The following is a 15,884-nucleotide window of genomic DNA, read 5'->3' as shown; positions in this document are numbered from 1 at the left end:
TGTTATTTAAATAAATGTTAATTTATGATAATTTTAAAAAATGAATTTTTAATATTTTAATTAATAAATTAAGTTTCAATAGACTAAAGGTAGGTATATGGGTTAGCCATAAAATTTCAGTATAGAAAAAATCAAATAGTTACCTTACGAAAATTTCAATATAGGTACTATATCTTACTATTTTTTCTATTATAACCAAAAAAAAAAAATTTGATACTTTACAAAATTTACCATAATTACGATTTACAATTTAAGAGACAATAGATAAAATAATGTTTAATTATGATTATTTTAAAAAAATATTATGAATATAATCTTTTTTAAATAATTTAGAGCAACTAAACATTTTATAATACAAGAAAATTCATATTATATTTTAATAACTTTTTATTTAAATAACCTTAAAAGGTTTATTTAATTTGAATAATTTTAAAATAAATAAATAATTTTAAAATTATTACTTAAAATTATTTTATTATTTCAAATAGTTTACTAAGCACTAAATATTCACCAACATAATTAGTTATTATTTTATAAGGGTGATACTCTTTATTTATTAGAGGATAAAAAAATATCTCATGTTGTGTAAATAAGTTTTTAGAAGAAGATTATATATAGTTATTAATTATTATTTGAATTAATCTCTTTATATATATATATATATATATATATATATATATATATATATATATATATATATATATATATATATATATATATATATATATATATATATATATATATATATATATATATATATATATATATTAAAGTAATTTTAGTTATACATTTTCTTAAACTGCAATGTTAAAACCAATTTTCAGACCCAACTAAATAATCTCTAAAAATAAATTAGTACCTAACTCATTTGGTATATTAATTTTTTATTTTATAAAAAAAATTACATATATATCTGATAAAAGAAAATATAACTATTTTGTTGGTACTATAATTTAAACTTTGTCAAAAAAAAATACTTTTACATATACTTTATACTTAAAATTATTTTAGCTAATTCAATTATATTTTTTTATATCAAATACAAACTTATTTTTTTATTTTGACAATTTTAGATATAACTGTGATTATAATAGTGATTATGAGTTATGACAATAATAATTTTAAAGTTTTTGTGATATTTTGTTATCAACATTGTTATAATCACAAACCTTCTTAAAATTATGAAAAGTTTTGTATATAATATAAAAGTAATTATTGAAGTATATTAAAAAAAAGTAAAATATTGATAAAAATATGTCAAAAGCACATGTATGGAGGAGTAGATTAAATTTATTTTAGGTAAAAAGTAAAAAAAAAAAAAAATCAAATGTAGATTATTTTTGAGGTAAAGTTTTCTAACATGTAACTTTTTTTCAGTTTTAACAAAATTATAATATCAAAAAACTATAACTCTTCACTTTTCACATTAATTGGTTCATTCAATCCAATGAAAATTGACCATTAGAAAACATTATTATATTTTGAGGAATAATAAACTAGACGAAAATTTTATTTTAATAAAAGCAAGTTCACGAATTCGTCGTTGCCTACCACGTTGTCTCCACGTTCAGAAATGCACATTTATTTTGAAACTCACATTTTGGGTCTCGAAAACGTTCATTTCGTGACCAGAATTTTAATTTTTTTAATCCCGAAATGACCGTTTCGGGACTTTTTAATTTTCTTTCTCCTATCCATGTGCGTTTTGGGACATTTTTAATTTTTTCTTTTAACCACGTCCATTTGAAGTCATTTTTAAAATTTTCTATTAGTTTTTGTATAAAAAATTAAACATCACTCTCATTAAAAATATATATATATATATATTAATGCATAGTACATATAAAAAAATGAATTAGAGTAGGCAAAAGTACAAATAAATATATATATATATATATATATATATATATATATATATATATATATATATATATATATATATATATATATATATATATATATATATATATATATATATATATGGAATGAGCAGGAGCTCTTTTTTATGTGGGATTTTTTTAGTTTATTTTGAAATTTTATTGAATTTTGTTATATTTATCACGTTGCTATCAATCTAAATATACAATTATTTATTTTATTAATTAAAATACTAAAAATCATTATTTTATTTTTTAAAATTTAAATTTTAAATAAAAAAAAAACATTATTTTAACAAAACTAGAACTCAATTAACTCTTTTTCATCCAATAATAATTTTTTAGACAAAGCCTAAGTGTTTGCAGGTATAAGGGCAAATAAAAAATCATAACAAATAATTAAGTCCAATTCATAAAAAAAATGAGACAGCTACCCAAGAAAAATAAAAACCTAAAGAAAACAATTAAAATTAATCCTCTGTATATTATTTTGTTTTCTATCATTTTGAATAAATCAACATTTTATCATTGAACTTTTTCACACATTTTAATAAACTGTTAAGGACATTAAGCATAATTCAATTATATCTTAAGTATTGAAGTTTGGGCTACTCAAGACTAATTTTTTATTTTACATTCTTTAAAATATTATTTAAATAGAACTGAAAAGAATTATTTATAATTTAAAGATTGGGTTGTGAAGAGGTGGATCTGCCTAGATTATATATTAGTAGTCTATTTTTTTAAAAGATATTGAGTTAGTGTTGTTAATTGTTACGACTAATTAATCTTTTAAGCTAGTTGGATATATTAATAAAATATTGAGTTTGTATTTTTGTATGACATATTGTGTATATAAATTAATTATTTTTAAAATAATGTAATAATGTAGGTTTATTTAAAGAAACAATAAATAGTCCCCACTTCATTGACCATATTCTCATTTTTCATTGGCTACTTGTCAGGTAAATGGCGGTGAAATGATGTCATTTGAGTGTTTCATGTATTAAAAATTTATAAATAATCCTTTTCAATAAAATATATTTATTTGAGATATAGTTTTAATTATACTTAAAATTAAACATAATTCATGTGGTTTAATAAACTAATAAGATTTATTTTATTGCTTTGATTAATTATGACTTTATAATCCATAAAAAAATTTTGCTGAATAAATGTATTGTTTTGACGTTTTATCTATTAATTTTCCATCATTTTTTAAAACTATCTCTAATATTTTTCAAGTCCAACCCAACTCAAATTTTTGGATTCGTCTCGGATTACCGAATTAATTTGGCTGAAGTAAAAAGTTAAATGACCGACCCTAGCATGGTGATCATTTTTACATATAATTGTAGGCCGAATCAGGACCTAGAAACATTAATAGCCTTTGGCTAAATTCTATCATCTCGAAACTTCAAATCGACTTAGCTCGACTATAAATAGCTTCCCCAAGCAAAGAAGAATGAGGAGAATCAAGTCTCAACACACAAATCAAGTTCCATAAAGAATCCGTCAATAAAATTTTTTAAGCTTTTTACAGTTTTAGAAAATTTTGTATTCTAAGCTTAGTTCTGATTCATACAAAGCATTGGCAATAGTATATGTGTTCTCTAACACATTGTACCATTTTTCATAATTTTCAACATCAATGGCAGGTATTGACGTTTATTTAATATTTTAAAATTTTAATTTTAATATATATCTAAATTGTGAAAAATAATTAAATAATTAAAATGTAAGAATCTAATCTTCTAAATAAAACTAAAATTTTGTGAAGTAGAAACTATTTAATAGTATGACATGTCGCGAGAGCCTTTTCTCGAGTATCACCAAATATTGAGCTTACAAAGAATCTCTAATAAAATTACGTTTATACACGTAAAAATATTTTTGATATTTTTAACAAGTGATGACTCGACCTCGTGTACTATTTTTAAAAGAAAAAATATTTTATGCTGTTTAGGCTATGTTAGAGAATCTAATGGCTTACATTTCTCTTAGATCTCGTAAAATTAAAAGAGAATGTCACTCTCTCAGTAGTTGTCTCGTCTCTAAAGTGAGATGAAGAGCCAAAAATAAAGTTCTCTACCATAAACATTTTAATTGGCTCGTATATATTTTAGATCAATCGTGTTCTCAAACAGATTGACCTAATTGACTTTAGAGTCGTCACCTTATTTTGTTTCTCAAAGAAGCTAGGAAATAAATTTCGAGAATTTGGTTTTGAGGGTTCGATGATTGGTTACGTGTGGAAAAAGACCTCGACGCAATTGCCCAATTGCCCATCCTAAACGGGCTGTCTCTACTCTGAAATATCTGGCCACTAGATCTTTTGAATGATTATTACACTTGCGTTTTGAGTTCATAATTTTTTTTTTTTGTGAATATCTGAACTTGTGTCTAATTTAGTTTTATAAAATTCAATTTCTTTAATTTGTTTCAATCCCTCATTTCTTTTGCATTCGAGAAGATGTAAGTTATAAATTTTAATAATAAATTTAAATTATTTTTTATAATTAATTATATTGTAATATATTTTAAAATAACTAACCAGAGCTTACAAATTTATTATCTGTTTAAATGAATTATTACCTTTTTCGGTAATCATGAAATTGGAATTGGATATTTAAAATAAAAAATTGGAATTGAAATTAGAATTTATTTATTTATCTATATCTTTAAACAAAAATTATTATTTTTTATCATTTACAACACAATTAATTAATTGTTTAAACCGACAATATTTTTTTTATTTAGAAAGTTAAAATTTCGAACTAATATTTATTTTTTTAATTTAGTAAACTAACATTTCGAACTAATATTTTTTTTTTTAATTTATAAAATTAAATATTGAAACGATATTTTTTTTTTTAATTTATGAAGTTAAATGCGAAACCGATATTATTTTTTTAAAGTAGTAAATTAATATGTCGAAATGATTTTTTTTTGTGAGATTCGACATATAAACCAAATCTCTTGATCTTCGAGTTATCCTAATAAGATATGTAAAAAAAATATCTTAATAATATAGATAATATTATATTCAAATTGTTTTTATTGTATTTTTTTCAAACAACTTTATAATTTTTCAAAACATGATAATTGAATTGTTCAATGCAAATTCTTTGAAATTGAATTGTAAATTTGTTTTCAATTTCAATTCCACTAATTCAAATTGTTTTATTTTTACTTTTTAATACAAAATTAATAATTTTATTAGTTGTTTTCTCATTATAACGAAACAACAAATTATAACGAAACAACAAGTACAATATAACGAGTCAATTAGCTAAATATAATGAGATAATATACTTAATATATCTACCACTCATTCTTCATATATCTACCAATTACGCTATATATGTCTAGTACTTAAGCTCTATATATCTACCACTTAAACATATAACTACCAATTACTTATTCAAATAAATACAAAATAACAGGTCATGAAGATAACTCACCAATTCAGTTTGATCGATGTCTTCACTTGTCATGCCAAATAACCTCCATTCATTTTCCATTGATTGATTATAAACTTAATGTTCAATTTTGAAAATGAGTTGTGGATGATCATTAAGAAATGTGTTAGAAACTATAGGTGCATCAAAAAATGATAATAAGGGTACAACTTACATTGTGCAAGTATGTGAAGAAAATCCGCTTTCTAAGGCTTGGACTTTATTTTTCGGCGATGTACAATTCATAAGCCCATGCACTAATCATGTTATCAATAATATGCGAGCAATCTTCCATTGACTGGAAATCTTCTCGACGTAAGGTGGTGATGTTATTGAAATATAGGATCTCCATTTTAGCCAACCCAAATGCGAATATAAAATTGACATTGGTTCTGTCCGCTGATTTCATCTTGCTAAATTGATCATAGACTCTTTTCAAATATGGAGTCGTCAAATTCTTCGTCAGTACTTGATTTATTGGGCGTCAAGATCTTTTTTTTCTGCGTATCATGGCGGGTAAAGGTTCATCCTGAATCTGGACCTGGAGAGTGGGAGTGAGATATGGGAGTGTGGGTGGGAGCTGGAACTGGAGTTGGAATCTTGAGTGTGTGAGGAGAAGGACTCATGGATGTGGGAAGATAGGCCTAAAAATTTGATTCCTGAAGCTGAATAGTGGTAGTGGGAGCTGGAACTTGAGTTAGACTCTTGAGTGTGTGAGGAGAAGGACTCCTGGGTGTGGGAGGTGAGGCCTCAAAATTTGATTCCTGACCTGGGAGTGTGGTGGGAGCTGGATAGTGATAGTGGGAGCTAGAACTTGAGTTGGACTCTTGGGTGTGTGAGAAGATGGACTCTTGTGTGTGGGAGGAGAGGCCTCAAAATTTAACTCCTGAATCCACGGTTGGATTGCCAATTTGAGGTCGGGATTTTGGAACATCGTCATCATGGCAGGCTGGATGGCAGATTTAATAAATATAGACATGTGGCCTGCGGTATTCAAGTTTAGAGATGTATTTGCGATCGCAGTTACAGAGGTTGACAATTAGACTTTTGCCTCTAAGAATACGTCCCATTCACTAGGAGCAGCAAAAGTAGGAGCAGAAACTGAATGAGCAACAACAGTAGGAGCAGAAATTGAAGGAGCAACAATGTTCTCTGGTGTTGAGAGTAGAATCCTATATAACACTCTCCCTTTGTCATAACCACCAAGTTATTTCTCAGTACGTAACCTTTCAAAGATCATCTTGTCATCCCAACAGGACAAGATCGGGAAAATCCTGACGTTCCTTCTCTGGGTGAAATCTGCTACCCTGTCCATGTAACATAATTGAAAAAAGAAGGAATGTTAGTTTTATACTAATTAGCAATGTTATGAAATTAATTAATGAATTTCTCTTACCATAAGGAAGGTTGTTGGTCCGTGTAAAAAGGAGTTTTGTTTCTTCTTCCATTTTCTCACACTCTTAACAAGTCCATTTAAAGTAATCGACACCAATTTAGGTCTTTAATACTGTCAACATAAACTAGTGATTTCAAGATTTTAGACCTGCAGATTTGAAAATATGATTCAATTAGATTAATATGATAAAAACTCTATTACGCTCTATATAAATATCTACTACGCTCCATATAACTAACTACCTATAACGCTCTATATAACTATATAATATGCTCCATATAATTACAAATAACACTACATATAACTACTAATAATGTTCCATATAACTATGAAATACGGTAACTACAAATAATGCAACATATAACTATACAATACGCTCCATATAAATATACAATAATCTCCATATAACTACAGAATACAAGAAGCTGGAGAGTTTTACCTGCACGTTGGGCTTTCAGTGGCCCACAAGAAGCTGAAGACGACGTACACAACGAAGTCAAGTTTGAAGTTGTCGTCGACAATTGAGTTGGCCAGAATTTTTTTTTGCATAGAGGAAATGATAGGAGCACCGCTGGTTTCGCTCCATACCCATCTCATCCTCCAAGCCCTAAGTAGGGCGAGGTACTCGGGTCCGTCACTTTTTCAATGGACTTAGTTACGTCGATCTCTCCTTTAGGGATATTTAGTATGCATTGGACATCATCCTCGTCGATAACCATAGTCTGATGGTTGCTTAAAACCAGGGAACTCGTTAGTTCATCGAAGTGTTTAAACAAATAAATTGCAATTGCGCATGACAATTTAGAGAAACGTAAGGAAAGGAGAGAGCCGAAGTCGATGTCCTTGACAACTTACTTCTGGAGGTCCGACAGTCCATTAATGAGTTTATATAGGCCCCGAGGAGAAGTGCGGATATTTGCAATCGTTGTTCTATACTTGTATGTAGCCAGCCATGTTAGACAATCTTCTCTTTAACACTTCGAACTGAAAAAATGAAAAAAATGAACGCTCCATTTAACTACTTATTATGCTTCATATATCTACCTATTATGCTCCATATAACTACATTTTACGCTTCATATAACTACATTTTACGTTTCATATAACTACATTTACGCTTTATATAACTACATTTCACGCTCAATATAACCACTTATTACGAAATATAACACACAAATGATAACTTAATTTCCAAAATCTTGGACGTCAACACCGCTGGTCTTCCTCTTTTGTGCGTTCGGGATGGTCTTCCTCTTTCGTGTGTTCGGGATCGTTACAACGGTGGTGTCGTGGTTTCCATCGAATAGAACAATGTCGGAAGGGGCGGTAGAGGTGATGTTGATATCGGTGGGAAAATTCATTGATGTTGATGTTAGGCGTCGAGAGAATAAACAACAAGAAGATATTTGATATTGGAGAAAACATACAGTGAGAATACAAGAAGAGGCAAGGTGGGGGAAATAATACAGCAAGGGACTTCCACGACGAGAGAGATAACAACGCTAAGAAGAAATTTGTTGGAAAGAATTGAGCGTTTCCACAACGAGATAGGAGTAGAGAGAGGCAATATGGTTATAATTGAGATTAAGTCTAGGAGTTGGCGAAAAGTCAAGTCGGGCATTAATGCTAGTGAGAGAGAGAGAGAGGCATGTTAAGAGTATTATTGAATGCTTATTTGAATTTATTTTTTTTAAATTGAAAAATTTCAGCGTGACAATGTTACGGAGATTCGCTCTACGATCCTAGGGCTTGTTCGGATTGAGGTTTTTTAAAAAATTTAGAGAGAGAAAATAATAATGATCGGTGATGATTTTGAGAAAGTGATGATTATTTTTGATAAAATGACTTAAAAGGTATTGATATATATAAATAAAATAAAAAATAATAATTTAAAATAGAGGGTATTTTAGTATTTTAGTTAATGAAATGAGTGATATAATTGTTGAGAAGTGATTGATTGGAAAATTGATTTTATTTGGATTTTTCAAATAACCCAAAGAGAACCGGGGCCTAGTTTAATTTTTAATATAATGTGATGTGACTATTAATATATTTTATTAATATATTTCAAATTTACTATGATAAAGTTGACTATCGAGTTATTGGTTAAGTTGACTCATCATTTAATACACACAAATCAGACGGCTAAGATGAGATCTTCAATGGGGGTCCACCTAATCAAACAAGAAATGGTTATTCTCTCTCATCATCTGTTCCTTTCCTCCTATGGTATTCTGTTAGGACTTGAAAGAGTTATGAAGTCGTTTCCTGCGTAAATAACAACAGAGACTTCATTTTCAAAGAAGAAGAAGAGATCACAATTATAAACAATGAGCGCTGGAAGCGACTTTGCACAGCTGGCTACGGTGGCAGTGGCCGTGAAAGGCGGTGGCGGTGGTCAAGGAGGCAGAGGAAGCCGCCGCGCTGTCCGGTGGGCGGTCAATAATCTCGCTGATAAAGCCGATCGGTTCATCCTGATTCACGTAACTCCTGAAATTACTTCTGTACCAACTCCATGTAATTATTCCATTCCTCTTCTCTTTTAATACATTATAATTGCAGTTGTTTGATGAAGGTACTGGTAGAAGCGTTTAAACTGTAATCCGTATTCCATAGATAGAGCTAAGGAGCTAACCTTAATATTGCAGATCACATCCTTTTTAATTTTACTTGGATTTGATCATGTCAATAGAGCGTAGATTTCTTAATTTTGTTTTCAATTCTGTAGAATATTGCTTAATTCAACGGTCAAGTAACCCTAAAATTGTTACTCTCTTAATCGTAATACTTTTGAACTAGAATTAGGTATAAATCTTGAACCGAGAAGAAGTATAATGGATAAAAATATAGAAGAATTATATTGAGACTGAGGAAATGAAAAATTAGTGAATTGGACGGGGATGAGAGAGATAAAGTCTAACAAAAGAATTCAACTAATCATTTTTCATAACTATTTTAACCACTAATATTCCATTTATACTACTATATTAATAACCGTCACTTCAACCATAGGGAAATGAGTGTAGGAAGAACTTAAATTATTACTAACAGATACTAACAAGTAACCACAGAAAGTGATGAATTATTCATGTGCCATTGAACAATAGAGATACCTCATAGTATTGGGGTTTTCACTTTAAATTACTTTCTCTCATTTACATAGTTGAATGCTCTGATCTCATGTTAAGTGATTAATTTGGTCAGAAACTTCAGTTGTTTCGGTTAATTAGAGTTTCAGAGATTATACTTTGATTAATTGTTTAGGGTCTTTTAATGTAGTGATAGTTTTTATCTATTGATGTGGGTATGTCATGCTTGAACTATACAGCTGGAGAACATATTCCCTTTGAGAACCTAGATGCAAATGTTGTGAAAATGTATGTTGAAGAAGTGAAATCAAAATGCGAAGAAATATTTGTGCCATTTAAGAAATTGTGCAAACCGAGAAAGGTGAGCAATTTTCTTTTGGGGGGCAAAACATGGGGGGTGCTTATGAATGTAACCAAACCAAAGCCTTTTTCAGGTGGAAACTTTGGTACTGGAAGGTGATAACGTTGCTGCAGCCCTTCTTAACTATGTTTCAAACTCGGATATAAGGAGTTTAGTGCTCGGATCCTGCTATTTCAATTGTATTCGAAGGTATAATGGTACATTTGTATTCTCGTTGTGTGCCTTCCCTAAAGCTCTTCAGATTTTATCATTTGGCTAAGATGTCATCTCAAAAAGCTTGCCAACATGTGAGGCTTACACTGAATTCTTCTCTCAGTATTTCTAATTGATGTTTCACTCAACTTTATTTAGGAAGCTGAAAAGACCTAGCGTACCATCTCTCATGCTAAAAAATGCTCCTCAGACATGTGGTGTTTTTGTTGTTTCTAGACATAGACTCATGGCCACTTCCTTGCAATCTTTGCCAACTGACGGTAGGTTAAGAATTGATGTGTTTCTGCCTTTCTAATGACTTATTCATTCATATCATGCAAGTAACATGTCCCTTTTTACTGATATATTTTTGCAGAGAGTAGCTCTAAGAGCTGGCTATTTAATAAACAGTATCGCGGTTCTTTTCACAGCATGAAACTTAAATATAGTCTTTATGCTTCTTCTACTGGTCATAGAGGCAGTTACAGTTTTGGAACATCTGAGGCATTATCAGATCACAGTTCTATGAATTCTCGACCAGTTGGTGAAGGAAACAGAAGTTTCCAGAATGCTGATGGCAGTATTTCAGAAAATCAAAGACTTTCTACCATATCATCATCATCATCATCATCGAAGAAGGTGAATTATGCTAGTTAAGCTTGGTTGGAGCTACACGATTGAGCTACATTTAAAATGATGTTTCAAAATGATTGTCTTACCTACTCATGTTAATTATTCCCTTCAGGTAGATGTCCAAGCTGAAGTGGAACGATTACGCCTGGAATTGCAGAACACTGTTGTCATGTATAATCAGGCCTGCGAGCACCTGATCCATGCCAAAAACAAGGTAAGAGCCTATTTTGAAACCAATAGTTTGTTACAATCTTTGTCACGATCACTATCTGATAAAAAAATTGCCAAATTTAAAATTATATTTTTTTCGTTTGGTACAACTGTACAAGATAATTTCTGGATCATGATTCAAGTTTGTCATTTTTTATTATTTCATTTGGTATATGTATATTTTTTTTTTCTAAATCATGATCGTTTTTTTGTCATTGTGATTTTTGACAAACATAACAAATGTAGATTTTTCTTGGACAATGAACATGACAAAAGTTGATAAGAAATCAACCCATTTACTTCTCTGCTCCTATATGTATTTACTATAGTCTGATCAAAATACATTAGAGGGTGATAGGGATATAAAAAGATCACACCCCTCAGATACTGTGATTTATGAAATTACGAATTATACCTAATCCCCAAAAGTGAGTAGAAAATGAAAAGATGAATAATCTGTTTTACAGGTCCGTATGCTTTCGTCAGAATGCATTGAGGAGGTAAGAAAAGTAAATGCTGCACAAGAAAGGGAAGAAATGCTTAGGAAAATAGCTACTGAGGAGAACCAAAAATATTTGGTTGCTATGAAGGAAATTGAGAAGGCAAAATGTTTGCTCTCAATAGAAGCTTATGAAAGAGAATTAGCAGAGCTAAAAGCCCGATATGATTCCATTGAGAGAAAGAAAATTGTGGATGCACTCCTTTCCAATGACAGAAGATACAGACAATATTCTGAAAAAGAAATTGAGAATGCAACCGATTCCTTTTCTGTCTCCAAATTGATTGGAGAAGGATCTTATGGAAAAGTATACAGATGCCAACTTGATCACATTCCAGTTGCTATTAAAGTTTGTCAGAACAATGCACATGAAAAGAAAGCGGAATTTCTAAAAGAGGTTTCACCTATGCTCCCATGACTTCCCTTTCGTTTATATTTTATTGAGGAAATAAGCTCAGTTGCTTTCTTGCATTAAAACATTATTGTTTTGCTTCCTCAACATTCAGTAGGCTCCTTTTGCTTGGGTAGTGTCTTGATATGCACTCTAGAAAGAAAAAAAATATGTTAGCCAAGAACTTAGATTTAAGAACTGATGGCACGGTAATTGCAGTCATTTGCAAAACGGGTTTTTGATGCAAGTTTGAGGAAACAAGATGAAATTCTATCCTTTTTATAGTTTTATTTACATAAATCAAGCTCTAGTTTACATTAAATATACAAACATAATTGAAGTCACATCTGGAGTGAATGATCTAAATAGGCTTTTCAGTATCTTTTGAGTGACATGTTTGGTGAACACCTTGAATCTAATTCTATATATTGATATGGCTCCATTTTTTATTTCAGGTTGAGATACTTAGCCAGCTACGTCACCCTCACCTTGTTCTGCTTCTTGGTGCCTGCCCAGAAAATGGGAGCCTTGTTTACGAGTACATGGAAAATGGAAGCCTAGAAGATCACATTTTACGGAAAAATTGTCTCCCCCCTCTTCCTTGGCCAGCTCGTTTCCGAATATTGTTTGAAGTAGCTTGTGGGCTCGCATTTTTGCACAGTTCCAAGCCCGAGCCCATCATTCACCGCGATGTAAAACCAGGAAACATATTTGTAGACAGAAATTACGTGAGCAAAATCGGAGATGTAGGATTGGCAAAGCTTATATCTGATCAGATTCCCGATAATGTGACAGAATATCGGGAATCAATTATTGCTGGGACGCTTCACTACATGGACCCAGAGTACTATAGAACTGGCACGGTTAGGCCAAAGTCAGATTTATATGCTTTCGGAATAATTTGTCTTCAAATGCTGTGTTCTCAATCTCCGAAAGAGATTGTACCGAAATTCGAAGCTGCTTTGAGTACTGGTTGTTTTGTTGACATGCTGGATGATTCAATTAAGGATTGGCCATTAGCTGAAGCTGAAGAACTTGCGAAAATTGCTTTGAAGTGTACTAGACTCAAATGCAGGGAAAGACCAGAGCTGGAAACTGAGGTTTTGCCTATTCTGAAGAAGCTTTCCATTGTTGCAGAGTCTGGTAAGAGTAAGCAAATTGATGACATGACCGAACCTCACCACAAAGTCAACACGCCTGACCACTATTACTGCCCAATCCTCCAGGTAAAGAGATCAAACTCAATATCAATGTTTTTTTATATTTCTCGTTTAAATTATAACCTGCTTATGTTATAAGCAAAGTTTAGGAATCAAAGATAAATTGATGAAAGAATTTCACATAGAAATTTGAATTTGATTGTACTAATGATGAGCCCATATGAAGAAAGTTTTCAGTAAATTTTGAGAAACATGTACAACAGTCATTTTGGCCATTGTTAGAGAACAACATGACATTGTTAGAAACATTTACAAGCAACAATTATAAATGAAGTTGATTTAAACAATCACATAATCAAGTGATAAGTGGTTTTATCAAACCAATCATTACCTAAGATAATCACAATCAAAATCCTACTTTCATCTTCATTAATTTGCATAGCTGACTTGGTGCTGACATGGCCAAACATAGTTGCCATGTCATCTTGTTCTCCAACAGCATTGCAAAATACAAATGCTTACACATGTTGGGTGTCTTCTAATACAGGAAGTTATGGAAGACCCTCAAATAGCTGCAGACGGATTCACATACGAGCACATTGCAATTAAGAAATGGCTCGAAAGATATAACATTTCACCAGTCACGAAAACCAAGTTGAAGCATAAAATACTAGTCCCTAACCACACTCTGCAATCTGCCATCATCGAATGGAAGTCACAACTAGCACTTCCATTCGACGGTTGAAGAACAAATCTTCATCGCAGATATCGAAAATTTGATTGGTTGTTTTGTTTTGTTTGTGGAATTAGTTTGTACAGATTGCTGTGTAAAATGTAAGATATAATGAATGGTATATAAGATTATGAAACTAGTGTGTTTATCATTTATTTGAATTAACTATATATGGATACTCTTTGATTAATATAAATATTAATAATACCGAAGCTTCCATTTCCCTTCCAAAAGTGTTCAATTATTGACGACAGAAATGTCGTCACATAAATGTCATCTTTTTGTTTATTATTATTATTAAATCTTAACCGCGTTTATATAAAAAAATATATAATTTCTCTCTCCTCCCACGCGCTTCGTGTTCACACCTATATATATTATATATTTTGTACTGGTTATGATCATCGTTGAATTCAATACCTTTCTTCTCAGTTCAGATTGGTCAAACGGTTTCACATTCATCAAGATCTTTCAACGGTAGTATCCATTTATCTATAATGGAAGTCTCCCACGTTCAATTTCCATTTCTTAATCAGGACGAAGAAGATTACACCAATTTCTTTCAAAATATGGACGATAATGGCGAAAACACTAATAAGCGGAAGAGAAACGATCACCAAAGTTCAACTTCATCTGAATACGTTGATTCCTTTTACAATTCATTCAGCAACCACGAGAATTCAACTGGGTTTCATCCCGATTTTGAAGAAAACGAGAGAAAACAAGCTCGCCGCGAAATTCCAGAGGCCGGCGGCGGCGGCGGCGGCCATCCACGGCGGTTATGGGTGAAGAACAGGTCAAACGCGTGGTGGGAACAGTGTAACTCACCGGATTTCCCTGAAGATGAATTCCGTCGAGCGTTTCGAATGAGTAAATCGACGTTTGACATGATATGTAAGTCGTTAGATTCAGTTGTAACTAAGAAAAACACGATGCTCCGACTTGCGATTCCGGTGAGGCAAAGAGTCGCCGTTTGCATCTGGCGATTAGCTACCGGTGAGCCACTCCGATTAGTCTCCAAACGTTTCGGTTTAGGAATCTCTACTTGTCATAAACTAATAATCGAAGTTTCCTCTGCTATAAAAACAGTCCTCATGCCGAAATTTCTCCAATGGCCAAACGAATCAAAACTAAACGAAATCAAATCGAAATTCCAATCGATTTCTTCAATTCCAAACGTATGTGGTTCAATCTACACAACCCATATCCCAATCATAGCTCCTAAGAACAACGTTGCATCCTATTTCAACAAACGTCAAACCGAACGTAACCAAAAGACATCCTACTCAATAACTCTTCAAGCCGTGGTTGATCCAACCGGTGTCTTTACCGACGTATGTATAGGCTGGCCGGGTTCAAATTCCGACGAAACCATCCTCGAGAAATCAACGATTTTCGAAAGAGCTAACAATGGAGAGCTGAAAGATGTTTGGGTTGTGGGGAATTGTAACTTTCCGTTAACGGATTGGCTTTTGGTACCCTATAGTAATAGGAGTTATACCAGTTGGACACAACATACTTTGAATGAGAAAATTGGTGAGGTTCAAGAGGTGGCGAAGGCGGCGATTGGAAGGTTGAAAGGGAGGTGGAAATGCTTGCAGAAGAGGACGGAAGTGAAGCTTACGGATTTGCCTGTTCTTCTTGGGGCGTGTTGTGTTTTGCATAATATATGTGAGATTAGAGGGGAAGAAATGGAACCGGAGATGATTATGGGATTTGAGCTTTTTGATGATGAGATGATGCCGGAAAATCCTGTTAGATCTGCTGAATCGATTAAGGCTAGAGATAATATTGCTCATAACCTTTTACACCATAATATTGCTTGAAAACCATCTTTTATGTAATTTTAAATTATTATTAATATTAATTTTTTTTAATACAA

At 31.6% G+C, this 15,884-nt stretch overlaps 2 protein-coding genes across 2 annotated transcripts; both read left to right on the top strand.

Moving 5' to 3' along the window:
• The first annotated feature begins 8,959 nt into the window (after window positions 1–8,959).
• LOC124914417 (U-box domain-containing protein 34-like) lies at window positions 8,960–14,163 on the top strand. Its single transcript, XM_047454958.1, has 9 exons — window positions 8,960–9,251; window positions 10,063–10,184; window positions 10,258–10,373; window positions 10,536–10,657; window positions 10,753–11,015; window positions 11,122–11,223; window positions 11,687–12,115; window positions 12,565–13,335; window positions 13,817–14,163. The coding sequence occupies exons 1-9, from the start codon at window positions 9,065–9,067 to the stop codon at window positions 14,012–14,014; spliced, it is 2,310 nt and encodes a 769-aa protein (XP_047310914.1). The 5' UTR covers window positions 8,960–9,064; the 3' UTR covers window positions 14,015–14,163.
• Window positions 14,164–14,415: 252 nt separating this feature from the next.
• Window positions 14,416–15,884, top strand: LOC124915142 (protein ALP1-like). The gene has a single exon (XM_047455806.1). The coding sequence runs from the start codon at window positions 14,500–14,502 to the stop codon at window positions 15,826–15,828; it is 1,329 nt and encodes a 442-aa protein (XP_047311762.1). The 5' UTR covers window positions 14,416–14,499; the 3' UTR covers window positions 15,829–15,884.

This window comes from Impatiens glandulifera, chromosome 9 (assembly GCF_907164915.1).
Source record: "Impatiens glandulifera chromosome 9, dImpGla2.1, whole genome shotgun sequence".
NCBI lineage: Eukaryota > Viridiplantae > Streptophyta > Magnoliopsida > Ericales > Balsaminaceae > Impatiens > Impatiens glandulifera.
This window is presented reverse-complemented; position numbering and strand designations above follow the sequence as displayed.

Coding starts and splice junctions, on each gene's coding strand:
- LOC124914417 (XM_047454958.1), top strand. CDS start 9,065: ATGAGCGCTGGAAGCGACTTTGCACAGCTGGCTACGGTGGCAGTGGCC. Junction 11,224..11,686: donor TGATCCATGCCAAAAACAAG/GTAAGAGCCTAT, acceptor TCTGTTTTACAG/GTCCGTATGCTTTCGTCAGA. Junction 13,336..13,816: donor ATTACTGCCCAATCCTCCAG/GTAAAGAGATCA, acceptor CTTCTAATACAG/GAAGTTATGGAAGACCCTCA.
- LOC124915142 (XM_047455806.1), top strand. CDS start 14,500: ATGGAAGTCTCCCACGTTCAATTTCCATTTCTTAATCAGGACGAAGAA.